This window comes from Camponotus vicinus, unplaced genomic scaffold (genome assembly GCF_025532165.1).
Source record: "Camponotus vicinus isolate PSW18456_S1 unplaced genomic scaffold, iyCamVici1.0 SCAF_4, whole genome shotgun sequence".
Taxonomy (NCBI): Eukaryota; Metazoa; Arthropoda; class Insecta; order Hymenoptera; family Formicidae; genus Camponotus; species Camponotus vicinus.
The window spans coordinates 3,832,186-3,858,489 of NW_028141976.1; the positions used below are offsets into that span (position 1 = coordinate 3,832,186).

Consider the following 26,304-nt stretch of genomic DNA (forward strand, 5'->3'; position numbering starts at 1 on the left):
ATAAGCATCTTGCTGTACAGCACTAGTGCTACCGGCATTTCGTGCCCATAGCACGGAATAGAACCAGAAATTGTGCACATTATATGTTATCCTCTGAGAACATTTGTGGCTTCGTAGTTTTCACGTTTTTAATGTCCACAGAGGGCGTATCACTTTCAGGAATCATCTAAAAGTGGACCATGTTACCTTTCAGTTTTCTCTCTGCATTCTATCTTTTTTATTTTATCATTCTTCAGCTTCATGAAATGCATTGAGAGATCTGTTCTTTGTTTGCATTTTTCCTCTCTCTTTCTTTCTCTCAAGCACTTAATTATGTATCCATCTCATTTTAAATATAGAAATTGCTGTGCAGTTGGATATGTGTTGTGCAGCTGTAAACAGCTGATCTAATCTAATAATTGTGAGATTAAGAGTCAGTTTCATGCAAGAAACAATGACATATACAAATTCTGTGATATATATTTATTTGTTTTTAATTTCTTTATTATCGTATAACGAAGCAAAATCATATCATGCTGTAGTCATCATTCATGGAGTTCTTACTGGAAGTGACAGCATGGAAATAATTAGTAACAGAATCCAGGAGGTAGGTAACAGCTGACGATAGAATAAAAGAAAATTCATTGTTAATATTATCATTTTAGCGTGAAGAAATGACACTGACATTGATTATGGTTGCAATTATTTCGTATAAATTACTGTATATATTAATATTCGCCTCATAATATTGATAAAAAGATATAATTATATATATTGGAATAAAAAAACATTTACACTCTTATATACAATAATTTGATTTATTACATTTCAAATGTATATTTAATACAGTTTCTCAAATATTGTTAATGATCTTATAACTATTTTTATGTTCAGGTTGGTAACTTGTAGATGTTCTGAATATAATTTATAGTTTAGCTGAAGTAGTTGAGTTAATCTTTTTATTTGAAATGCATTTTTAATGAATATTTAGATGCACCCTGGAACTCCAGTTTACAACACTGTCAGGTTTCCAGGCTGGAGTAGCCTGGAACCAATGTGGGAACAGGTAGAGGAAATTGGTACGGATGTACTTTCCATTGGTGCTGCATTTCCTGAAGGAATTAATTTAATAGGCTATAGCCAGGGTGGTTTATTAGCCAGAGCAATATTACAAAGATTTCCTATGCATAATGTGAGAAACTTTATTTCCCTGAGTTCGCCACAAGCAGGACAATATGGAAGTATGTAAAATTATAATGTTTAAAAAAAGAAGAAAACAAGAATTTTGTGGTAATCATGAAATTTTATTTCCAGCACGTTTCCTGCATTTATTCTTTCCAGATTTAGTTTGTGAAACTGCCTATGAACTATTTTATTCACGACTTGGACAACATACTAGTGTTGGAAATTACTGGAATGATCCTCATCATCAAGTTAATATAACTTCTCTCATGATTTTAGTATATTATAGTAATTATATTACAGTGTATTATAGTGAATTTCTTGTTCTTTCAGAATCTATATCGTGAATACAGCAAGTTTTTACCATATGTGAATAATGAAATAGATGTTTACAATAATTCTGATTATAAAACAGGTTTAATTAAGTTAAAACGTATGATACTTATTGGAGGACCAGATGATGGAGTTATCACTCCTTGGCAAAGTAGCCATTTTGGATATTACAATAATAACAGCTCTGTGATAGAAATGCGTGACAGAACTATTTATAAGAATGATACAATAGGCTTGAAAACATTAGATAAACGAGGGAAACTAAAACTCATTACTGTGCCAGGAATTCCCCATACTGAATGGCATAAAAATATCTCAATAATAGATAAATTTTTATTACCATACTTAGATTAAATTTAATGAAATGTAGATGAAATAGAATTTAAATTTACCAAATATCATCATAATAGAAAACCCAAAGAATTTATCATTATATAATAAAAAGTTATATAATTATAAATTTATCTATATTGTGACATATTTTGCTTTTACATTTTATATTGAAATTAAATTTATCCAAATTAAAAAAAAAGAGAGAGACGAACATGACATGTATATCTATAACGCTAAAATTATTTCATATCATATAGGTAAATGATTTTTATTATATACTGTAATTTTTTCTTGTAATCACACACAGGAATTGTAATATATAAGAATTATAGATTTTTTGTTATGAACTTAGACTATTTCAAGAAATAGAATTATCTATTATGGATCCATATACTTTATATCGGTTTTATATGATATATAAACTATATAACAAGAAATTACTTATACACAAAATTTTTTTTAAGTAAATTTATTAATTTCTATTACATAAATCTATTATGTCTGTCTTTGACTTTATAAAACTTTAGAGTATTTTAAACATTATCAAGATATTTGTATATACTAAATGTATGTTCATATATGTATATATACATCATTGAAATCTGTAGTTTTTATTATATACATCCTATGTATAACAATGGATAGTCATTTAAAATTTTTTATTGTGCGTGAAACGGGTAATTAAATCTAATGCCCATTTTGGCTGATCGGAAGGAACCATATGGCCCGCATTTCGTACAAGGACCTCTGTTAAATTGTCAACAGTTTTCGCATAGCCCGCTAATTCGTTTCCAACATTCCATAACTTTCTCGGCATTTTTGCATATTTGTTTGCTCCTGACCATTTCATTTTCTGTATATAATTCTCCGTGAGTGGATATGCCACAATGATATCCAATTGTCCATTGTAGATGAGTATTCTATAGTTTTTCAGAAGATTTTCTAAAAGGACTACTATAGATTGCATGATGTCCTCTTTTAGATGTTCTTCAACAATGCTAGTTTCAATGTTGAAACTATTATTACCCACATGTATAGCAGATCTTACATCGACTCTTTGAATCCACTCAGACATCCAATTAGAATCATTACTATTGTCGTTTACTTTTAAATAATTGAAATAATAATCAAAACCAGTTAAATTTTGAAACAGAGATGGAGTGGTATTTAAATCATTATTAAGGAGTACCTCAAAAATCTCTTCTGCTTTGGTGAACTCTTTCTGTTTAATAAGCTCGCGGCTTTTTTGTTCGTATTTTTGGAATTCAGCCTTTCCATTTTGATCTATTAGCCCGTGTTGATACAAATAATCACTATATAGCAATTGGTTTTCTGGATCACATAATCCATTGCCAATAGCTAGACCTTTCAAGTTAATTTTTGTTTTCGCTTTGATGTTATAATTTTTAATGGCATAAGACACTGCTGGTACATACTTCCCAGCATATGACTCACCAGTGACAAAGAAATCATTATTTTGTAATTCTGGGAATAGTAGGAAAAATTGTACCAAAGCAGAATTAAGATTTCTCCCTACTTGCACTTCATTTGTGGCATAACCCTTTTTGTCATCAGTAAAACTATAGCCAGTACCAACTGGATTATCAATGTATATAACATTGTGTTCCAAATTCCATGAATATTTTCGCATCTCTAACGTTTTATTAGCAGTTACAATGAATGGGCCGTTTTCCAAAAAGAGACCAAACATTGAAGTTGCACCTGGTCCACCTTGTAGCCATAAAACTACTGGCGCAGTCTTTGGATTATGCTGTGACACATAAACAAAATTCCTTTTAAACAATTTTAATCTTACAATAATTTTAATTTGTAATAAATCATATATATGTCATTATATTATTATAATAATTGAAAAACTATCAAATTTAAAAAATTATTTTATACACAATTAGATCATTGTAAGATAATTGTTCATAGAAAGAGAAAATACTTTGAAAGGTACATATGTCCAAAATTTGTATAAATATATAAGGCACTAGTTATGTACAAGCATTCAAAAATCTTTTATAGCAACTAAACCATATACATAATTATATATATAAAGATTACTGATCATTGCTTACCATAGCTGGGAAGAACCAGAAGAAAAGATTGGAATTGTACTTTTTATTAACTGTGAAATAACCCGAGTAACTGCTAACATCGCCCATATCCTTGTGTTGGACGGTAGCCTTCGCTCGTGCTTCTTCGATTTTTCCATTTTCTATCAAAGGTGTCAGAAAAAGCGGCGTACCAGGATCTTCTCCATCAGCGAGACGATACTCCTTGAGTTGTGGATATACGTTCAAGAATCCATATGTACTTTCGTACGATGATACGAAGAATAATAAGCTCAAAGTTGGAACGAGTACACTATTCATGTTACTGGCTGCAAATCGCGATTAATAGGCTCTTCACTGCGAACTGAAAGATCAGCAAATGACTTGTGGCTTTATCGCTAGTATATATCTCAGGGTTGTATCATGCGCATTCAGCGTGACAGTTTTTATTTTTTATTCGTTTTAAGCGTGATTAGGAAGCCAATCATGAATTATTTCCTCTGAATTCGTGAAAAGATTTATGATCAATTTTCAATAACAGAAATGTCAAATCAATAGCTATAAGCATTTGTTGTTTTACTTACCGCTCAATTATCGATCAGCTGATCAAACTTAGGGTACTTTCCGATTCACGCATGATGCGCATGAGGTGACAGAAAATGTATAGTTCATGTCACGCATATTATTATACATTTTCTGTCACTTCATGCGCATCATGCGTAAATCGGAAAGTACTCTTATTGTTAACCTAACCACAACTGGCAGTACTTCACGCTTCTTTCACGTTCACAAGTCGCGTTAGCATTAGCAATCAAAACAGAGTTAGTGCGAGGATTATTGTGTTTATTTTACTATATTTATTTATAGATTTAGTTCGATATTTAACACATTGTAATTTATAAATTTTTATAAGGGTTATAATGTTAGTTATTTTTGAAGCTATTTTTTTAAATGTTATATTTCATTATTTTATAATAGCAAGAAAGACATTCTTATTATTATGTCAAATGATGCAGAAAGGAGGATTTCCTATCTATTAAACATTAAAAATATTATTAATGTTTTATATATGTTTTTATAGATGCTGTGATATGTTTATTTTAAACATTATTTAAGTTCTCCAAATTCCAAACAGGATGAGGAAGAGAATGTTACACAGTTTACAAAAGACACTCCATCATAATAGTTTCAAATTTGTGCTGCATTTCTTAAAGGAATTTAATAGGCTATAATCAGACTGATTTGGTTTATTAATTCGAGCAATATTAAACAAAGTTTCCTATGCATAATTTGAGAAAATTTATTTTCTTGAGTTTGCCATAAGCAGAATAGAATATAGATGTGAAATTTTGATTCAAAAGGAGAAGGAAGCAAAAATTTTGTTGCTGTCATGAAATTTTGTTTCCAGCATATTTCCTACATTTGTTCTTTCCAGATTTAGTTTGTGAGACTGCTTATATGAGCTTTTTTATTCATGATTCGGACAATATATACTAGTGTTGAAAATTACTGCAATCCTTATCATTAAGTTAATATAATTTATATGATTTCAGTGCATTATACTATATTATAGTTAATTTCGTTCTTTCAGGATCTACATTGTGAATCCAACAACTTTGTAACAGGTTTAACTTATGATACCTACTCGGAAGGTCAAGTGATATGGTTATCATTCCTTGGCAAAGTGATCATTTTTTTGTTAGAGATATTACATTAATAACAGCACTGTGATAGAAATGCCTGACAGAACTATTTATAAGAATGACAATTGGCTCTCGGAAACATTAGATAAACAGGAAAAACTAAAACTCATTACTATGCTAGGAATTTTCTATATTAAATCGTATAAAAATATTTCAGTAAGATCAATTTTTTTATTATACTTAGATTAAATTTAATGAAATGCAGATGAAATAAATTGAAATTTGCTAAATATCATAATAAAAAAATCCAAAGAATTTATCATTATAAAAAAGTTATATAAACATACTATGAATTTATTCTTATTGTGACATAATTTTTCTCGTATATATTTTATATTAAAATTCAACCAATATAAGATAATTTAAAAAAAAAAGATAAATATAATGTGTGTGTGTGTGTGTGTGTGTATGTGTGTATATATATATATATATATATATATATATATATATATATATATGTGTGTGTGTGTGTGTGTGTGTGTGTGTGTGTGTGTGTGTGTGTGTGTGTGTGTGTGTGTGTGTGTGTATCACTGAGATTTCATTTCATATAAGTAAATGATTTAATTATATACTGTAATTTTTTCTTGCAATCTTATACAGAAATTGTAATATACAAGAATTGTAGACTTTGTTATGAATTTAGACTATTTCAAGAAATAGAATTATCTATTATAGATCTATGTATTTCATATTGTTTACAACGTATAAACTATATAATAAAAAAATACTTAATATAATTTTTTTTAAATAAATATATTAATTTTTATTACATAAATTTATTATGTTTATCTTTGACTTTATAAAACTTTTTGAAATATTTTAAATATTATTGAGATATCGCCTTATATTCATATATATTTAATATGTAAGCCTATATATATATATATATATATATATATATATATATATATATATATATATATATATATATAGGCTTACATATTAAATATATATGAATATAAGGCGATATCTCAATAATATTTAAAATATTTCAAAAAGTTTTATAAAGTCAAAGATAAACATAATAAATTTATGTAATAAAAATTAATATATTTATTTAAAAAAAATTATATTAAGTATTTTTTTATTATATAGTTTATACGTTGTAAACAATATGAAATACATAGATCTATAATAGATAATATATATATATATATTCAGATTTCAATAATATATATATATATATATATATATATATATATATATATATATATATATATATATATATATTATTGAAATCTGTAGCTTTTATATCATACATATTCTGAGTATAACAATGGATAGTCATTTAAAATTTCTTATTATGTGTGAAACGAGTAATTAGATCTAATGCCCATTTTGGTTGATCGTAGGGAACCATATGTCCTGCATTTCGCACAAGAACCTCTGTTAAATTGTCAACAGATTTTACGTAGCCTGCTAATTCGTTTCCGACCTTCCACAACTTTCTCGGTGCTTTTGCATATTTGTATGCTTCTGACCACTTCATCTTCTGTATATAATTCTCCGTGAGTGGATATGCCACAATAATATCCAATTGTCCATTGTAGACGAGTACTTTATAATGTTCCACAAGATCTTCTAAAAGGTCTATTACAGATCGCATTATGTCATCTGTTAGATACTCTTGGATGTCAGCTTTGTAATGAAAACTATTATTACCCACATGTATAGCAGATCTTACATCAACTCTTTGTATCAATTCGGACATCCAGTCAGTATTACTGTTGTCCTTTACTATTAAATAATTGTAATAATTCTCAAAACCAGTTAAATTATGAAACAGAGAGTTCAGATCAGAATAAATGAGTATATTAAGAATCTCGTTTGCTTTGGCGAATTTTTTTTGTTTAATAAACTCACGACCTTTTCGTTCATATTTTTGGTATTCGACCTTTCCATTTTGATCTATTAGCCCGATTTGATATAAATAATCGCCATATCGTAACTGATTTTCTGGATCACTCCATCCATTGCCAATGGCTAGACCTTTCAAGTTAATTTTTGTTTTTGCTTTGATATTATAATTTTTAATGGTATGAGACACTGCTGGCACATACTTTCCAGCATATGACTCACCAGTGACAAAGAAATCATTATTTTGTAATTCAGGGAACAATAGGAAAAATTGTACCAAAGCAGAATTAAGATTTCTCCCTACTTGTATTGCACTTGTGGCGTAATCCTTTTTGTCATCAGTGAAACTATAACCAGTACCAACTGGATTATCAATATATATTACATTGTGTTCTAAGTTCCATGAATATTTCCGCATCTTTAAAGTTTTATTAGCAGTTACAATAAAAGGGCCATTTTCCAAAAAGAGTCCTAACATTGAAGTTGCACCTGGTCCACCTTGTAGCCATAAAATTACTGGTGTAGTTTCTGGATTATGCTGTGATACACAAACAATTACTTTTAAGCAATTTTAATCTTTACGAATAATATTCGAATTTGTAATAAAGTATATGTACATATATATCATTATAAGATAATTGTTTATAGGAAGAAAAAATACTTTTAAACATATAACATAAATATCTTTAAAGATAATACTAGAAAGAGTTTAGTTTTAGAAAGATATTAAGAGTCTAAAGAAATATTAAGAATTTTAGAAAGATATTAAGTGTTATATTAGTTTCAGAAAGATATTTAGAATTTAGATAGTTCTAGATAATATTAAATATTATTGTGGAAAGAGTTTTAGTTTTTCTTTGTTTTTATAAAATTTGTATAAATATGATAAAGCACTTGTTATACACAAGCATTTAAAAATCTTTTATAGCAACTAAATTACATATATAATTATATATACACAAAGATTACTGAATTGCTTACCATAGCTGGGAAGAACCAGAAGAAAAGATTGGAATTATATTTTTTATTAATTGTGAAATAACCCGAGTAACTGGTAACATTGAGCATATCCTTGTGTTGAACGAGAGCCTTCGTTCGCGCCTCTTCGATTTCTCCATTTTCTATCAAAGGTGTCAGGAAAAGCGACGTACCAGGATCCTCTCCGTCAGCGAGAGGATATTCCTTGAGTTGCGGATATACGGTGAAGAATGCATATGTACTTTCGTATGATAATACGAAGAACAATAAGCTCAGAGTTGCAACGAGTACACTGTTCATGTTACTGGTCGCAAATCGCGATTAATAGTCTCCTCATTACGAATTGTTGCAGCAGTGGATGTGTCGACTGGTTGCTTCATCGCCAATATATCAGAGTTATCGCCAATATTCCATGTGCATTCAGTATGACAGTTTTTATTTCTTTTACTCACTTTAGGCATGATCGACTATATTCGATTTTCTGTAATAAGGGCCTTGGCACACAAGAATACGTAAGCAATAAGACGCAAACAGTAAGAAAATTAAAAAATCAAAATTCTTATGTTTTAATATGATTGCCTTATTGTTTACGCCTTATTTTTGTATGCCAAGGTCTTAAAAATGCAAATCAATAGCCATAAGCATTTGTTTTCACTTACGCGTAATATCAGCTGATTAAGCTTACCCTAACCTAATTTAACTTAACCTAACTACAACTGGCACGCTTCGTTTACATTCAAGTCGCGTTAGCATTAGCAATCAAATCAATTAGTTAGTGCGAGACTTATTATATTTATTTTTGCATCTAGTTTACTATTTAATTCGTTAAAAATTTATAAAGTTATATTCATCAGTTTTGTAACATTAATAATTTAATAAGTTCTTTTTTTTTAGTGTTAGATTTCATTATTTTATAATAGTAAGATATTAGTATATGAGATATTAATATAGCATATTATTATTGTTAAATTATGCACAAAAACGGATTTTCCATCTGGACATTAAGAAATGTATTATGTTTAATGTTTTATATATGTTTTTCTAGCTGTTGTGATACGTCTGTTAAACGTTAAATCGAACAGCCACACATAGCCATATATAGATATTCAAAATAAATGATTCTTTCTTAGAAGATCTAGAACCAATATTAAAACAATAAAAAAATTTAAAACAAAAAAATAACTCAGGATATATAACTCAGCAAATGGGTTACAGGCATGCTATCTTGTCTATTATTTGAGTTCTCAGAACAGAATGAGAACGGTAACATTATACAATCACAAAAGAACTCCATCATAACAATTTCAAACTAGTGCTGCATTTCCTAAAGGAATTAATTTAATAGGCTATAGTCAAACTAGTTTGGTTATTAGCTGGAGCAATATTGTCAAGATTTCCTACGGATAATGGTAATTTTAATTATTTACTGTAATGTAATTTTTTCTTGTTATCACACAAAAATTGTAATATAAGAATGTAGACTTTGTTACGAGCTTAGAACTATTCAAGAAATAGAATTATAAATCTATTATAAATCTATGTATTTCATATTGTTTATAATGTATAAATGATATATTACATAATAAGAAAATACTTAATATAGTTTTTTTTAAATAAATTTATTAATTTTTATTACATCAATCTATTGTATTCATCTTCGAGTTCATAAAACTTTTTGGAATATTTTTAATATTGAATTATCGTCTTATATTGATATATTTAATATGTAAGCCTACTTATATATATGATTGAAATCTGTAGCTTTTTATCATATATATCCTGTGTATAACAAAAGATAATCATTTAAAATCCCTTATTGTGTGTGAAACGGGTAATTAGATCTAATGCCCATTTTGGTTGATCGTAGGGAACCATATGGCCTGCATTTCGCACAAGAACCTCTGTTAAATTGTCAACAGATTTTACGTAGCCTGCTAATTCGTTTCCGACCTTCCACAACTTTCTCGGTGCTTTTGCAAATTTGTATGCTCCTGACCACTTCATCTTCTGTATATAATTCTCCGTGAGTGGATATGCCACAATGATATCCAATTGTCCATTGTAGACGAGTACTTTATAATGTTTCACAAGATCTTCTAAACGGCCTATTACAGATCGCATTATGTCATCTGTTAGATATTCTTGGACAATGTTAGCTTCGTAATGAAAACTATTATTACCCACATGTATAGCAGATCTTACATCAACTCTTTGAATCCACTCGGACAGCCAATCTGAATCATTACTGTTGTCATTTACTATTAAGTAGTTGAAATAATACTCAAAACCAGTTAAATTATTGAATAGAGAGTTTGGATTAGAATTAATGAGTATACTAAAAATCTCATCTGCTTTGGCGAATTTTTTTTGTTTAATATACTCACGGGCTTTTCGTTCGTATTTTTGGTATTCGGCCTTTCCATTTTGATCTATCAGCCCAATTTGATACAAATAATCGCCATATTGTAATTGGTTTTCTGGATCACATAATCCATCACCAATAGCTAGACCTTTCAAGTTAATTTTTGTTTTTGCTTTGATATTATGATTTTTAATGGTATAAGACACTGCTGGCACATATTTCCCAGCATATGATTCACCAGTGACAAAGAAATCATTATTTTGTAACTCTGGGAATAATAGGAAAAATTGTACCAAAGCGGTATGAAGATTTCTCCCTACTTCTACTTCATTTCTGGCATATCCCTTCTTGTTATCAGTAAAACTATAACCAGTACCAACCGGATTATCAATATATATTACATTGTGTTCCAAGTTCCATGAATATTGTCGCATCTTTAAAGTTTTATTAGCAGTTATAATGAATGGGCCATTTTCCAAAAAAAGGCCAAACAGGGATGTCCCACCTGGTCCACCTTGTAGCCATAAAACTACTGGTGCAGTTTCTGGATTATGCTGTAATACACAAACAATTACTTTTAAGCAATTTTAATCTTTACGAATAATCTAATTTGTAATAAAGTATATGTACATATATATCATTATAAGATAATTGTTTACAGGAATAAAAAATACTTTTAAAGATATCACATAAATATCTTTAAAGATATTACTAGGAAGAGTTTAATTTTAGAAAGGTATTAAGAATCTAAAAAAATATTAAGAATTTTAGAAAGATATTAAGAGTTATATTAGTTTTAGAAAGATATTAAGAATTTCAGAAAAATATTACCGAAGATCGTTTTAGTCTTTCTTTGTTTTTATAAAATTTGTGTAAATATGATAAAGCACTTGTGTTACACGCAAGCATTTAAAAATCTTTTATAGCAACTAAATTATATACATAATTATATATACACAAAGATTACTGAACGTTGCTTACCATAGCTGGGAAGAACCAGAAGAAAAGATTGGAATTATATTTTTTATTAACTGTGAAATAACCCGAGTAACTGGTAACATTGCCCATATCCTTGTGTTGAACGAGAGCCTTCGTTCGCGCCTCTTCAATTTCTCCATTTTCTATCAAAGGTGTCAGGAAAAGCGGTGTACCAGGATCCTCTCCGTCAGCGAGAGGATATTCCTTGAGTTGCGGATATACGTTCAAGAATGCATATGTACCTTCGTAAGATAATACGAAGAACAATAAGCTCAGAGTTGCAACGAGTTGCACACTGTTCATATTACTGGTTGCAAATTGCGATTAATAGGCTCCTCACTGCGACTTGTGAGAGCAGTGAATGTGTCGACTGGTGGCTTCATCGCCAATATATCATATGCATCCAGTGTGACAGCTGTTATTTTTTTTTTTACTTGCTTTAGATATGATTAGAAGGTCGATCATGAATCTTTTCTTCTAACATGAACTCGTGAAAAATGAAAAGTTTCATCGACGAATATTGGACTCATCAATGAAACTTTTCATTTTTCACGAATTCATGCTAGAAGAAAAGATTTATGATCGACTATATTCGATTTCCTGTAGTAAGAATGTCAAGTCAATAACATTTCACAAAGTCAAAGACAAAGTCAAGCCATAAACATTTGTTTTCACTTACCGCGCAATATCAGCTGATTAAGCTTACTCTAACCTAATCTAACCTAACTGCAACTGGTACGCTTCCTTTGCATTCAAGTCGCGTTAGCATTAGCAATCAAATCAATTAGTTAGTGCGAGACTTATTATATTTATTTTTGCATCTAGTTTACTATTTAATTCGTTAAATTTATAAATTTTTATTCATCAGGTTTGTAACGTTAGTAATTTATTAAATTATTTTTTTTGAGTGTTATATTTAATTATTTTATAATAGAGATATTAATATTGTATATTTTTATTATTAGTATGTTAAATTATACAAAAAGAGAGGATTTCCTACCTGTTAGACATTAAGAAATATATTATGTTTATATATTATGTTTAATGTTTTATATATGTTTTATATATAGCTACTGTGGTACGTTTATTTTAAACATCAAATCAGACATCCACGCATAGCCATATACAGATATTCAAAATGAATGATTCTTTCTTGGAAGACCTAGAACCAATATTAAAACAATCAAAGATATCAACTCAGGAACAAAGGGATTGTCATATAACTACTAGGCATGGTACCTCATCTCCGTTACTTGAGTTCTCTGAACAGGATGAGAGGGATAATGTTACACGACCACAAAAGAAACATTCCATTATAACAGTTTCAAATACATTTACAGGCTGTAAAGATTCTTTGAAGGATTCTAAGAAACTATCTGATCAAAATATAAAAAAGCTTTCTGTGAATGTAAAAACAATTGAAAAAACTGAGAAAATTGTTGATAGTAAAGGGAAACTTGCAGATGTAAAAATAAAAATTGAGAATAAACAGCATATTAATGAAGAACAAAAAATAAAAGTACAGGAAGCAAGATGTCCTAAGATATCTGAAAATAAAGTTGCAAATAAAGATCGTAGTCGACGTTCCGGATCGCATAAAGAAACTATTCATTCTTTAAATACTTCCAGTAAGGAGAATAAACGTTCTCCTGATTCTTCCAATCATTCTTTTGATGCTTCCAGTAAGGAGAATAATCGTCCTCCAGATTCTTCCAGAGAGGTTAATTCTTATTCGATTAAAGAGAAAGAAAAGTTGCCCAATAAATCGAAGAAATCGGGTTTCAAAATACAAGATCAGGATCCAGTTGGTTTGCTTACAGCTATTAAAGAACTAATAAGTATGTATACTAAGCAAGAAAGTACAAAAATTCTACATGCTATGGAGGAACTGCATATCAACTCCCAAGCTGGCTTGATAAAAAATCTTTTGGACCAGACAGATGATTTGGTCAAAGAAATGCATTCCTGCCAAGATTCTGCTAGAATAAAAGCCTTGATTGAGGAGAATGAGCAATTACAGCAAGAGTTGATTGCTTTGCGAGTGCAGAATGAGGATCAGCAGAATAAATTAGAATTCTTAAAACAAGAAAATGCTGCCTTAAAATTGAAGTGCCATGAACTAACATAAATATAATACCAGTTGCATTACAAATGGAAAATAAACTAATAGAATAATTTTTTTATGCCTAGATATCAATTATTATGTTCACATTGCATTTTATTTGTTTATCATTTTAAGAAATATTACATATTGCATGTTGTAGTTATATAGGAAAAGTATTCTTTGCTTACAAGAATTGCTAAAAGAGATTATTACATTTATTATTATGATATTTGTCTTTATTTCTAATATAGATATAATACGTAAGAAAATGATAAAACTGCTATTCTTTAAATAATGCTATTTAAGTATTAATATATTATAATGTAATAAAAATAGAATCTTTTTACATATACTTATTAATCTATGATATTGATTACATTATTGTTAAAAAATAACTTATTTATTTTTATTAAAATGTGTAAGATATATTAAAATGATAAGATATAAAGCGTTAGAGATTAATTAAGATTTACACGCACACTATTTTAATACAAAAATCTGTTCTCTGTGCCTTTTTTACAATAAAGTATTTAATAAACGAATTTATATATTTGCTTATAAAAATTTTGTTTCTTTGATATCTTGAATTTTCATTCTTCCTATAATTTAGAATACGCTTTTATTCTTATGATTGTGTTGAAGTATTTTACAGAATCGATATATTTAAAATTTAAAAGAGATGAAAATATTTGATATTGAAAATTAATAACTTCTACTCTCTTTCCATCTCTGTCTGAGTTTTAAAATATATTTGAAAAAAAATAAATCTATAATACACGGTTGGAAATAATGTTATAGGATTTGATTAAATAAATTAATATATTTTTATATATACACATATATTATTTGTGTATATACATACATATATATATATATATATATATATATATATATATATATATATATATATATTTGTGTGTATATATATAAACATTGTAAAATGCGGATTTAAAAATTAGCCAAACTGCAAAGCTATATGTATTCGCAACTAAAAAACGTATAAAAAACTGAAATGCCATTTTATCAGTGATTCATGACTACGCAATATCTATGTGATCATATCTTTTTAATATCTTAAATTAAATATACATATTAAAAATATATAGATATTACTAAGCACACAAATTTTGACGATAAAAACATTCTAAAATAATTGCATTTTCCATTGATATACAATTAAATTCCATTTTCAAAATTTATCTTGATATCAATGTTAATATGTTGCGAAAATAAAACTTTAAAACATAATAAAAATTGATAAAATTAATAAATATTTTTATATATTTATTTATTAATGACCAAAGATATATTTTTAAGATTTTTTATATCTACGTACGTTATACTTATTTCGGATTGGATGTATTTCACATGTTATTTAAACACTAAATATTATTTTCATGCATTTTTTTTCTATTCTTGTAGCTATATGCAAAATAATTACTCTGATATATAGCTTTAAGATAGGAACAACACCACTTCATTAGTTTATGTCAATAAATTAGTTATTTTTCCAACAAATAGATTCATATTTAATTCCTGAGTGTTTTGTAAGACAAACTTGTCTTTTTTTAAATTTGAATATATAATATGCATGCGTTAGTTGAAAATTTGTTTTATAACATTATTTATAATTAGGAAATATATCATATCATTTGCAATTAAGAGATAATCAAAATTATATTACAAAGATATTATTTCTCTCTCTCTCTCTCTCCCTCTCCCTCTCTCTCTTTCTCTCTTTTTCTCTTCTTTTTATTACATATGTATTAATGTATTATATGTTTTACACATAACGCGACATTTTTGCAGAATGTCAGACTCGCGAAACTTTGGTCGAACAATTGATTTTCCAGTAAAATCTAGTAATTGAGCTTTTTTCAAATTCTATTTCCGGGAGATTCTTTTTAACAAAGAATATTTGTGAATTAATATTCATGACAGAGAAATATGCTAGCATATATGCGAACAATTTATTGTGTAAATAGTGCATTCATGTGTCTTTTAAACTTGAAATATCTAGTTTCTTTGGCAATTTTAAATAAAGTGTCTATTTATTTGTATTTTTTAATAATGTAATTTTTGGAAAAAATAGCCTTCATAATAAATGTTGTCTTGCCTATATTTTATATAAAAAAAATATATACCTTGAAGAAAGAAAAAAAATATATTTTGAAGAAATGTGCATATTTTTAAATTTTCCGTATTAAATTAGCATTTACACAACATTTACAAAACATTAATTATTTAAGAATCATCAGTTTTTTTTCTCATGATTCAATCGCGATGAGATGGTTCTGGTCTTCTTTCTTCTCCTTGTCTCTCTCCTTCTCCTTCTTCCTCTTGATCTTCATTATCAGTTCTCTCTCCTTCTTCAGGTGGTCTTGTCCATCTAATAAAAACAATTTTTTTACAATTATGTTATAGTTCTTAGCTAAACTAATAACTAAAAATCAAAATGTGTTCAAATCTATTGTTAATGTATCATTAACAAATCATCACAAATGATTGTCTAATTACTGTTTTATACAACTATTAAAATCTTTTATATTATAACTCTTTTATATGCACGTTTTAGCTTAATTTTTACAAAAATACCATAAAATACCACAAAAATAACCAGAAAATTGCAATAATATTATAATAATATAAAATTTAATGTTACAGTAATATCTAAAATTTACAAATATAACGTCATGATCTCACTTGATAAGTGTTTCTGGTGATCTATAGAGGAAGATTAATTTGGCAAACAGATCTTCTTCGAGACATAAGTCGCCGCTTTCGCGAACCAAATAAATATCCAAACAGAGCCGAAGAATTCTGTCAACATATGGTAAATCGTCGAACATGATCTTGGGTGCCATATCACTGACGATTTTTCTCATCATCTGACTTATAACTATTACTGCTGTAGTATATAAACCAAGAATCCTGTAAGTTATACATATTATATTGTAATATTATATAAAATATTATTAGATAACGTGTGTGTATGTGTGGCAATCATCATTAATGAATCTATAAAATTTTTTCTCGTTATTTTTTGTAAAATTATATAATAAACACACATACACACACAAAGATTATTTTCATATTTATTATAAACTTACCCGAACCCGCTGATGAAACTTAACTCTTTAGGGAAAACCTTGTCATTGAACAGAAACATCATAATAGAGTTATCACAATCATTTAGTGGCACCTGGCTCAAAACATTGCTGTACAGAGGATCGGTGCATGTCTCATGAATCACCCACCATTGTTGATGAGCGCAACAATCTTTGATCGTTGATAATTGAATACTGACGTTTCTATAAAGATAACTGTCATCTCCATCTTCATGGTCTCTCTGAGCTAGAAACATAAGTAATAATCTTATTTTTCATAATAATAATTTTAATTATGCTCATCCAATTAAGCGCCTAATTATGCTTACGTGAATAACGCGATTGCATTAATTGTGGAACAACGCTGGTGGTTCTAGCGGTGACTTTGAGAAATTTCGGAAAAGCACTTGGGAATATTATTGTTGCATTTACTGTATTAGGGTTCTCATTTAGCATGTCCACTAATGTTTGTCTTACAGGATTGAATTCTCCATTCACCGAGGGCAGCAATTTTATATCACGAACTGTCGTAGTGATTCCAGTAGCATCTTTGGCATCTGTTTTTCTTGAAACTGTCCATTCCACATGTACAACAACCATCGTAGTATTAGAAGCTAATTCTGTTTTCAATCTGAAAAGAGTGAAAAATATATCTTTTAAATGTTTTTATGTAATAAATGAGATTTTATTCCTTAACATTATTTAATATTATTTTTTCCAAGAAAGATAATAAAATGTTTATTATCTTGTTAAGGCTAATTTATTATCTGTTTTATTGTATACTTTATATAATTTATATTTTATAAAATTTTTAATATATATACATGTATATATACAATATATATTTCTAATTTTTCATTGCTCAATTAGAGATTCTATTGTTTATATTAATTATAAATATTTCTAGATTTTAAATTAACTATTTTGAAGCTATGATTTTTTTTCTAAATAGAACGAACCTGTCCTTATCGGGTGGGGAGATATTCCAAAGTTTTCTCGAGGAAGTGCTGAATCTTACTGCAGCCACATCAGAATACATGTAATTTTCGAAGAAAGTGATTGCCGATCTCTCTGTCGAATCTATATTTGTAAGAGTTTTATATTGGTCTTCCGTATATTCGATGATAGAGTTGCCTTGTGCCGACATGGAATAGATAGGCTCGTATGGGCCGATACTTATTTTCATGGATACATCATAAGGTAAATTCGATATGCCGACTGTACTACCAAGTGCAAATAGGAGCAGCGGGAACCAGATTAATCCGATTATAAAAAAGAGAGCACTCCCACCTACTAAATACTTGCTCATTTGCTTTTTCTTTTCTCCACGTGGTTGAGGAAAATCTGATTCGACTCCTCGCATACACTAAAATTTTATAGAAAAGATATAAAAATTTTGACATAATTTAATCTTTTCCCATATATTAAGAAGAAATTAATATTATATATTTTTCATATAAATATTTATAAAAATTTTAAGTAAATATTTGAATTAAGATTGAAAAAATGGTACTTTTATATAAAAGTAATATCGTTTATTATAATATATATTTGTAGAACTTACTTTGAGTTGATAAATGCTAGCAAAAATATCTTCCATCTTAAACCAATCCATTATTGTCATAGACGTATCAGTCCAAATCCAATCCATGACTGCGCGAAGTTCGAAAAGAAACGGAACCAACATAAACCTGCGGGATAAATTTTAAGATTAATATGAAAATAATTTTTATATTTATCTTTAATAAATATGAATATCTTATGAATATTTTACTGACCCTTTAAATAAGACGTAATTTACAATATTGTATTTTTTGCATAGAAAGTTACCCAGTATTCGAGTTGGGTAACCTAGTCGTAATTGATAAGCTGCTAGCAAAAGATAGAAACATTTCACCATATACCAGATTTGTGGCGCAAGGTTGTCATTAAATTGTCTGCAATTATTAAAATATGTTGTATATAATATAAATGTTCAGAGAAGAGATAATAAGATTATATTTTACCTTTCTGTTACGCTTGGTAAAATGAAAAACATCCAGAAATGAACACCGAGTACTAAGCAGTATTGAAAAATTAATTTTCCCACAATATATTTTCTAAGAAAAAGAGCTCTATCGATAACAATTAGAGCAAATTGTAATAACAACATCAACAGGAAAGGCATAGGAACTCGATTTTCTTGAAAATAAGCTGTAACTCCGCCATCGCCTTGTTGAGTCTAAAATTGTGAAACACAATTCACACATAAAATATATAATTAATATTATTATTTATATAATATAAATAGATTTATAAATTTTGTAACTTAATAAACTTACTCCAAATGCGGAGAATCCGAAGATAAGCAAAAGAAAATTGAAGAAGTCGCAAAGAAACATGTAAGCATAAACATTTGTTTTTTCTTTGCCTGTTGGATTGATAATAATTTGAAAGAAATTTTTTATTGGTCCGAAATATTTGTTAACGCTGCAAAATTAAGTGATATAATTTAGTAAGACAAAGAATAATAGATTAGATTAAAAATAAAATTTCTTAAAATATTATTTCTATATATTATATAATATACTATTTGATATCTTTATTATAAATAAGATGTTATATAAGAAATGTATGTAAGAAATAAATATATAAAAATTTTTTCTCAGAAATTTATATATAACATCTATTTTTATATATATTCTTAAATAAAATATATTAATTGTGCTTACGTTATATCCATTGCTTTAGGTAAAGATTCACTTTGAGGATTTATTTCTCCTTGAGCGATAATAAGTTTCTCGTTATCGTCTGTTGTTGGCGGAACATCGCGTGTATCATCCGTTGCATGGACGTTCAAAGATCGTTCTTGAGATGCCTTTATCTCTGCATGAGAACTATAGCACATTAAAGAAATGAAAATGACACACTTATAATCGAAATTTGACCTGAAAATCAAACATTTTTTAATAATAATCGTGACATACTCGGTTTCTTTCTGTGTGCCAGATTCTTCTTGTTCTTTGTCTGAAGATGGTAGTTTCGATGGCACAGGTAATTGAGAAGGAATAATTTTCCGCTGTTTAAAAGATGAAGTCCATTGGCCCAAGGATTTTAACATAAATCTATAGGTAAATTACATGTCATTATATTTTATGAAATAATTTTTACCTATATTATTTTTTGCATATATTATTAAGTATATCTTTCTGTATACCTATGAAAGAATAACATAAGGAGCAATAATAAATCCCAAAGGGCATAATTAGGTCTCTTTAAAACACCCATAATTCTCGGCACATATAATGGTTTGCTTAGTGGAACTTGTAGTGAAGAAATCAATTCCAATTGAAAAATACATTTTATTATGACAATGGCCTGAAAAGTTTATATTTTTAATTCTCTTATATATTCAGAAATTAATTATGAATTCAGAAATTAATTTGATGTATTTCTTACCTCGACATATGCAATCAATGTTACCCAGAAGGTTTTAGAGGGTCGCGGAATCGTCAAAGTACCCCATAAAAACACCATAAATGGCAATGGTGTCGATAGTACAGATGCGTTTTTAATTTGATGAAGAAATACCATAAAGTAACAAAGTAAATTGGAATGAGCCAGGATGCCAAACCAGATAGATGCTGCCAACTGTATGATAGGTGGTTGATCCACTTCTGAAAGTTCTTTAATCTCTTCATCTTGCTGGACTGCTAAAGCTTGCGAGAAAAGTGTGCTGCATACATAAAATTTTTCAATCAATTACATTTTATAATACTAAATAATTTATTCAACACAAAGCCAGAAGAAAGATGATCTGTTACTTATATGAAATATGTATTTTGATTGTATGATTATTTAATTAAAAATATTAATCCCTTAACAAAAAAATAGAACAATAACAAAAAATAAAGATATGAATATAAAATTTTAATTTAAATCAAAATGTAATATAAAATAATATTCTAGAGAAAAGTGTAGCTTTTGTATTCTAATACATAAAAATATTTTCAGACTTCAAAGTTAGACAGTATAAATTAAAATAGAAATGCATCTTTCTTCTGTGAGAAATTGATATCAAAAGCACATTTAAAGCTTAGCTCAAAAATTTCATCTTTGTGGAAATAGAGCTAAAGACATTCGAAAACATTAAGACGTTCACTTCAGTGAACATCGTTTGTTTTTGTCATTGTGCATGATAATCAAAGAATCACTGATCGTAAGCCATTTTTTTAAATTATTATATGACTCTTATCGGACCAGAAAATAATTCCATTTTTTTTAAAGGATTTGTCACAAAATACAGCACGCAAAATAGGTGTGGCAGGCAAATGGATACAAGAAGATCTTAATTGACGTGCCGCATGCAAGAGCAGGCGTGCAAATAGTGCGTCTAAAATAATAAGAAGGCCTAGCCCATCAAAGTGCCTGGCTTTTACGACACAATTTCGATACCTGGAGGAGGACATGTCCAATCCTCGCTCCAAACTCGGCGCCAGAATTCGGATATGTGGTACTGCCAGCGAGCTCTCCTTCCTGACACAGACAACACCACGCTCTTTCTACGTTTACTTCGTACGAATATATTTCGAACACAAAAAGTTCTAATCAAGATCTAAAAATATTACTATTATAATAATCAATTTTATCAATTATAGACAATGATGGATAGAAAGAAAATGATGATGAAGGAATTTAAAAAAAACAAAACAAGAACAAAATAGATTGAAAAAGATCAATATAACGTTAGAATTGAATCAAAGAATTTGATTTGCATTTGTTATTTCTTTGTTGGAATAATATTAGAACAAGTTTTACAACGATTAACTTGATCCATCATCCGTAAACTGTTTCTTACATTTTTGATATCGTATATCTATATGATATTATGACTGTTAAGTCAGAAGAGACATCATCAATATCAAGTTTATGATTTCTCGTAATTCTTAAGGGACATTTTTTTTAGCCGCAGATCAATATTCGAATTTGATATTGTGATGTATATTTTTTCAAATTTTGTTCAACCTCAATTTTTAAACAGAATATCGTTCTTTAAAAAAATGAAATGTAGTAATTTACAAGGTAGTTTAAAATGTAGTAGAAAGTATAATATAAAATTAATTTTTGAATAAACTAAAAAATTTTAAACAAAATTTAGGAGACAAAGATACGGATATAATCATGCGAAGAATAGATGATTGATCAATTTTTACAAGCATGCATAAATAAGGTCGGTGAGAAATTAATTGAAATTGCTAAAATTAATTATTAAATGGATAATTGCTAATAAAATTTTTAGTGGGATTAGTATTAGTTTAGCCAAAAGAATCATTTTATATATAATCATAGATACTATTAAAACTAAAATTTTATTTAAAGCATATTTTACAGCAACATAAAAGCTTTTACCTTTCTTCTTGGCACGGTTGGCTCGGACCTTCGCCAGGATCAAGTGATTCTTCAGTATTGCCGTTTGTAGCCAATCTGTTACAGCGAGCACACTTACTACTAACATCTATATATTACTTTTTTAAATTCTGAGATCGTTAAAATTACTTCGTATATACTTACACTTTCTTTAAATACCAGATTTTAGACTTTTTGCTAATTTACGCTCTAATCAGGGAAGCATAAGTTATAACTACAAATGCTATTAATGCCAACTAATATTTTGAAGTATGCTTTGCAACATTAAAGAGCTACAAATTAATTTCTTACCGCAATTTTTTTATTGTTTATTAACACAATTTACTGTTACAATCATAAAAATAAATAAAAATATTTTTAATTACACCTAGCTTAGATTATGAATATGTATGCGGTAAGATATTAAAAAGAAATAAGAAAAAATCAAAATATTATATTGCGTAAAATATTTACAGAAAATTATCTTTTAAAAGTAAATTTGTATCTGTTTTTAAACAAATATATGCAAGTAGCAGCTACACAAATTATAAATAATTTATGCAACTACGTATTTACAAACTGACGTTTAAAAAGCCGAAAGAGTACAGCGTAAGATTAATTAATATCCTATATCTATAAAACCAGAATTTTATAACTATAAATAATAAATAATATAAATTTTCCTAGGTATAGCAAAAAGATAATTTTTTTTATGGAAGCTAAAATTTCTTTATAGAGTTACTAATAATAAATATATATATACAATTTCTCATTATATAATAAACAATTAAGATGCAATTTAATTTTAAGATATAATTATAAGATTTGTAATATATAAGAGCAAACTTACCGTTCTTGTATTAGAGGTATTGGTTGCCACATTTGATTGATTCCTAATCGTGTTCCCATTCTAAAATCTGGTTTCGCCTAAATATATAATAATCGCTAATATTATTAAAAATACTGCATAGTGCGATACGCTATTTTGTGTGTGCAAATTAATATGTTTCTTTCTTCTAATGATTTATACCTTTAGAGTTTTTTTCTCTCTTGCTAAAACTTTACGAATGTATCTGTAATCGTGGGAGAATTGGTTTAGATATTTTGTCATCGATGTTAGAGTGCTGTTAATCATCACCAAAAGAAACTTGAAATATGTGGAGAACGAAGCTTTTTTCTGTTCTTCCTTTTCTTTGTCGTCTTCTTTCTTATCTTTGGATTTATCCTCTTCTTCGTCTGAAGAGATTTCTGGTGTTTTAGCCAAGTCTGTGACTTCTTTATCTTCCATTTCCACTGAAGTGAGACTCGTTCGATCGGGACCCTAATTAATTTTACAATAAATTTTATATATTATCATAGAATATATATTGCACGAACATACATACACACAGTGCTTAAATTGTAATCGTGAGCTTGAAAATAATTAAATCTGTTGAGAGAAATGCGAAGGTGCGTATAAAATGTATTGAACTGTGATCGAATAATTATTACGTTCCTATAAAAATTTAAAATAAAATTTTTCTTATTTTCTACACTTTATTAAGAAATTTATTTGTTGATGTGTTGGAGCTTTAACATTTCTCATCCTATAGTTTTCAAAATTATTTCTAATCATATTTTTAATCATAATCAAGATTCCTATTTTTATAATTAATTATATTTATATTCTTTATAGATGTTTATAGACTTTCATAGTATACATATAAGCGTAAAATCACCGTACTTTACAAGAGTTATAATAGATTTAAAAATATATAAATAAGTTGATTTTTTTATACAATATTTGTATGTATTAACGATGAAATACTTTGTCAAATTTCTGCGTACTTACGACATAAGTTAATTAAAATTAAGTACGATGTTAGACAATGTAAAGACAACAAAGACCACAACAAGATTTTGCTTTTTATAATTTATTGCTACGAAGCTGAGAGCTCAGGAGAAAGGAAAGATATCATCGATAAATAAAAGTGTTGTATAAACGCTATATATTCTTAGCATTTATACAATGTTTTTACTTATTGATGATATTTCTTTCTCATATATATATATATATATATATATGTGTAGTCATCACATTATTACAGAAGAATATGCTGCCGATTACTTTACTTATTACTGTATTAAATCATATTTAATAAAAAATTTAATATAAGTAAAAATATTATAGAACATACGTTATAATATTAAATAAATTGTATAAAGAAGATTTTTTTATTAATTATATTAAATTATATTAATTATATTAAAGAGAAAAAAAAAGAATTATATAGAAAAAGATATATAATAATGTTAATACAGCAAATTAATAATTTTTCACGAAATAATAAGACTAACAATAATAAGACATCGATAAAATAAAGGTGCACAAGGGCGGAATAGAAGAATAGATTGCTTTATCGATGAAGAAGAAGCAATATAGAAGGAACTAACAGAAGAATGTAGCACAGAAGTGCGAAACAGGACTTTGCAGGACAGGAAAGCAATGGCCAAAAATCGAATCCTACATTTTGATGAAGTAATGTGCAGTTGATTTTTCTAAAAGAGGAGTTAATAAAAGAGAAATAAAATATTGGAGTATTTATAATAAATTAATCCAATAATATATTTCCAATAATAATATAATCTAATAATAATATATTTTATGACATTATGTTTTTTTTGTGTAAAATATAAAATTCAATTTCCCTCAAAAGTCAACTGCACATTAAAATCCAATGGTGAGATCTGTCATTTGCTTTATGTAGTCGTTTGGAGACAGAATTATATATAAGGGTAAAAGTTGATGATATATATATTATAGTCGATTATAGCCAAATAAGTGCCTGCAGCGGTCATGCAGCCTTTTAAAGGGAAAGGAAATGTCTCACATCGGTAGCCATGGCAGTATCAGTCTCGGAGCGAGCGCTCAGATAGGACATGGATGATTTCTTCCGAGTCAAGGGTACGCTTCTACGTCGGAGTCTCAGCGCGTCCTTTTCGGTCCCTCCATACATGGCGACGTGCGTCGCGATTTCAATGTCTGTCTTAATCAGCGTGTTCATCAACTGCAAGGAGACTTACGCGTCAGTTCTCACGATTCAATATTTACATTCGATTTCGTGCGTCGATTTTGGTCCGGACGTATTGCGTGGTCTTTTATCCTCGACGAGGAGAGAAAAAGAGAGAGAAGAAAAGGAGAACAAGGGTAACAGTGATCGATAGACTTAGAGCGAAAAAAGAAATAATATATAATAATAATAAGGCATACAGGAGAAAATTTTCGATCTTTACACGAAAAGATCTGCCATTCAACTCTATAAAGTGGTCTGTCTAATCGGAAAGCTCTCTTTAAAAATATTTTTTGAAAATTTGAAAATATTATATATTTCTATAAGTTATATATTTTATATTCTTAGTAACTATTCTTATAAATATAATAAAAGATTTTAAATGTAAATAATTAGAATTGATTTTTGTAATATTTGGAATTTTTTCAAGTCTCGATGAATCAGTATCTTGTTAAGGGATTAGTGAAATGTAACACAAAAACCTTAATTGTTTTTTGAATCGAAATTTCACAGCATAATCACACTCAAATTCATACCGAATCTTTGAAAAATCAAAATAATGAGTAATTTTTGATACATATATATTCCTCACATACATACCTCCGAAACAGTCATTCTTCTTTGTCGTTGCTCTTGTTCATGGAAACGTTTTTTCTCCTTTTTCTCAGCTTCGCTGTCAGGAACCAAATCGGTAACATCATCGTCATCCAGATAAAACATGTAATAGTCGCCCGATCTAATGGCTAATTAAAAAAGATTATCGGTTTTTAATAAGAATAATAAGTTATTTGTAATACGTAAGCAAAAGCGCCATGCAGTGATAATATAATTAAAAGAAAGTGCAAGGACATTTAACTATTATATTGTAAATTTAATATAGTTATTTTACATTT

At 28.3% G+C, this 26,304-nt stretch overlaps 6 protein-coding genes across 25 annotated transcripts in view; 2 read left to right on the top strand and 4 right to left on the bottom strand.

Annotated features, from left to right (window-relative positions):
* The first annotated feature begins 215 nt into the window (after positions 1-215).
* Positions 216-2,358, top strand: Ppt2 (palmitoyl-protein thioesterase 2). 2 transcript variants are annotated; one of them, XM_083098103.1, is made up of 4 exons: positions 216-586; positions 971-1,220; positions 1,294-1,412; positions 1,495-2,353. In XM_083098103.1, exons 1-4 carry the CDS (start codon positions 422-424, stop codon positions 1,846-1,848), a joined length of 888 nt encoding a protein of 295 aa, XP_082954229.1. In that variant the 5' UTR covers positions 216-421; the 3' UTR covers positions 1,849-2,353. The 2 variants fall into 2 exon arrangements, with proteins under 2 accessions (XP_082954229.1, XP_082954230.1); XM_083098104.1 differs by lacking the exon at positions 216-586 and adding an exon at positions 648-873 and having other exon boundaries at positions 1,495-2,358.
* A 55-nt stretch (positions 2,359-2,413) lies between these two features.
* Positions 2,414-4,643, bottom strand: LOC145970981 (venom serine carboxypeptidase-like). 2 transcript variants are annotated; one of them, XM_083098101.1, is made up of 3 exons: positions 4,472-4,643; positions 3,912-4,251; positions 2,414-3,598 (listed from the first exon to the last, which is right to left on the bottom strand). In XM_083098101.1, exons 2-3 carry the CDS (start codon positions 4,206-4,208, stop codon positions 2,477-2,479), a joined length of 1,419 nt encoding a protein of 472 aa, XP_082954227.1. In that variant the 5' UTR covers positions 4,209-4,251; positions 4,472-4,643; the 3' UTR covers positions 2,414-2,476. The 2 variants fall into 2 exon arrangements, with proteins under 2 accessions (XP_082954227.1, XP_082954228.1); XM_083098102.1 differs by lacking the exon at positions 4,472-4,643 and having other exon boundaries at positions 3,912-4,461.
* Positions 4,644-6,796: 2,153 nt separating this feature from the next.
* Positions 6,797-9,237, bottom strand: LOC145970985 (venom serine carboxypeptidase-like). The gene is made up of 2 exons (XM_083098122.1): positions 8,429-9,237; positions 6,797-7,985 (listed from the first exon to the last, which is right to left on the bottom strand). Exons 1-2 carry the CDS (start codon positions 8,723-8,725, stop codon positions 6,879-6,881), a joined length of 1,404 nt encoding a protein of 467 aa, XP_082954248.1. The 5' UTR covers positions 8,726-9,237; the 3' UTR covers positions 6,797-6,878.
* Positions 8,494-14,189, top strand: LOC145970986 (uncharacterized). 5 transcript variants are annotated; one of them, XM_083098127.1, is made up of 3 exons: positions 11,634-12,633; positions 12,836-13,000; positions 13,106-14,189. In XM_083098127.1, the coding sequence occupies exons 2-3, from the start codon at positions 12,904-12,906 to the stop codon at positions 13,891-13,893; spliced, it is 885 nt and encodes a 294-aa protein (XP_082954253.1). In that variant the 5' UTR covers positions 11,634-12,633; positions 12,836-12,903; the 3' UTR covers positions 13,894-14,189. The 5 variants fall into 5 exon arrangements, with proteins under 5 accessions (XP_082954252.1, XP_082954253.1, XP_082954250.1 ...); XM_083098126.1 differs by lacking the exon at positions 11,634-12,633 and adding an exon at positions 8,494-8,848 and having other exon boundaries at positions 12,836-14,187; XM_083098124.1 differs by having other exon boundaries at positions 11,635-12,642; positions 12,836-14,187.
* On the bottom strand, positions 10,026-12,438 carry LOC145970984 (venom serine carboxypeptidase-like). 3 transcript variants are annotated; one of them, XM_083098120.1, is made up of 3 exons: positions 11,769-12,412; positions 10,810-11,341; positions 10,026-10,659 (listed from the first exon to the last, which is right to left on the bottom strand). In XM_083098120.1, exons 1-3 carry the CDS (start codon positions 12,066-12,068, stop codon positions 10,229-10,231), a joined length of 1,263 nt encoding a protein of 420 aa, XP_082954246.1. In that variant the 5' UTR covers positions 12,069-12,412; the 3' UTR covers positions 10,026-10,228. The 3 variants fall into 3 exon arrangements, with proteins under 3 accessions (XP_082954246.1, XP_082954245.1, XP_082954247.1); XM_083098121.1 differs by having other exon boundaries at positions 10,390-10,530; positions 10,610-11,341; positions 11,769-12,438; XM_083098119.1 differs by having other exon boundaries at positions 10,026-11,341; positions 11,769-12,405.
* Positions 14,190-14,918: 729 nt separating the features above from the next.
* Positions 14,919-26,304, bottom strand: part of Piezo (piezo type mechanosensitive ion channel component) — a 29,746-nt gene continuing 18,360 nt past the window's right edge. For 5 of the 12 annotated variants that reach the window (XM_083098115.1, XM_083098113.1, XM_083098111.1 and 2 more), the window contains 19 exons: positions 26,012-26,154; positions 25,232-25,408; positions 23,392-23,682; positions 23,212-23,288; positions 22,365-22,463; positions 21,411-21,491; positions 20,415-20,691; positions 20,173-20,333; positions 19,943-20,080; positions 19,688-19,852; positions 19,298-19,445; positions 18,983-19,197; positions 18,755-18,913; positions 18,541-18,667; positions 17,936-18,342; positions 17,306-17,607; positions 16,980-17,223; positions 16,573-16,800; positions 14,919-16,258 (listed from right to left, as the gene is read on the bottom strand). In XM_083098115.1, the coding sequence (XP_082954241.1) occupies positions 16,144-16,258; positions 16,573-16,800; positions 16,980-17,223; positions 17,306-17,607; positions 17,936-18,342; positions 18,541-18,667; positions 18,755-18,913; positions 18,983-19,197; positions 19,298-19,445; positions 19,688-19,852; positions 19,943-20,080; positions 20,173-20,333; positions 20,415-20,691; positions 21,411-21,491; positions 22,365-22,463; positions 23,212-23,288; positions 23,392-23,682; positions 25,232-25,408; positions 26,012-26,154 (3,554 nt within the window). In that variant the 3' untranslated portion in view covers positions 14,919-16,143. The remainder of the gene's footprint in view (positions 16,259-16,572; positions 16,801-16,979; positions 17,224-17,305; positions 17,608-17,935; positions 18,343-18,540; positions 18,668-18,754; positions 18,914-18,982; positions 19,198-19,297; positions 19,446-19,687; positions 19,853-19,942; positions 20,081-20,172; positions 20,334-20,414; positions 20,692-21,410; positions 21,492-22,364; positions 22,464-23,211; positions 23,289-23,391; positions 23,683-25,231; positions 25,409-26,011; positions 26,155-26,304) is intronic. The other 7 variants (XM_083098109.1, XM_083098106.1, XM_083098116.1 and 4 more) reach the window with 7 other exon arrangements.

Bases quoted from the DNA above. Each gene is read 5' to 3' on its own strand.
- Ppt2 (XM_083098103.1), top strand. From the start codon at position 422: ATGCAAGAAACAATGACATATACAAATTCTGTGATATATATTTATTTG. The intron at 1,221-1,293 runs GTATGTAAAATT...TTTTATTTCCAG, and splicing joins ACAAGCAGGACAATATGGAA to CACGTTTCCTGCATTTATTC. The intron at 1,413-1,494 runs GTTAATATAACT...TTGTTCTTTCAG, and splicing joins GGAATGATCCTCATCATCAA to AATCTATATCGTGAATACAG.
- LOC145970981 (XM_083098101.1), bottom strand. From the start codon at position 4,208: ATGAATAGTGTACTCGTTCCAACTTTGAGCTTATTATTCTTCGTATCA. The intron at 3,599-3,911 runs GTAAGCAATGAT...TATGTGTCACAG, and splicing joins TCTGGTTCTTCCCAGCTATG to CATAATCCAAAGACTGCGCC.
- LOC145970985 (XM_083098122.1), bottom strand. From the start codon at position 8,725: ATGAACAGTGTACTCGTTGCAACTCTGAGCTTATTGTTCTTCGTATTA. The intron at 7,986-8,428 runs GTAAGCAATTCA...TGTGTATCACAG, and splicing joins TCTGGTTCTTCCCAGCTATG to CATAATCCAGAAACTACACC.
- LOC145970984 (XM_083098119.1), bottom strand. From the start codon at position 12,068: ATGAACAGTGTGCAACTCGTTGCAACTCTGAGCTTATTGTTCTTCGTA. The intron at 11,342-11,768 runs GTAAGCAACGTT...TGTGTATTACAG, and splicing joins TCTGGTTCTTCCCAGCTATG to CATAATCCAGAAACTGCACC.
- LOC145970986 (XM_083098126.1), top strand. From the start codon at position 12,904: ATGAATGATTCTTTCTTGGAAGACCTAGAACCAATATTAAAACAATCA.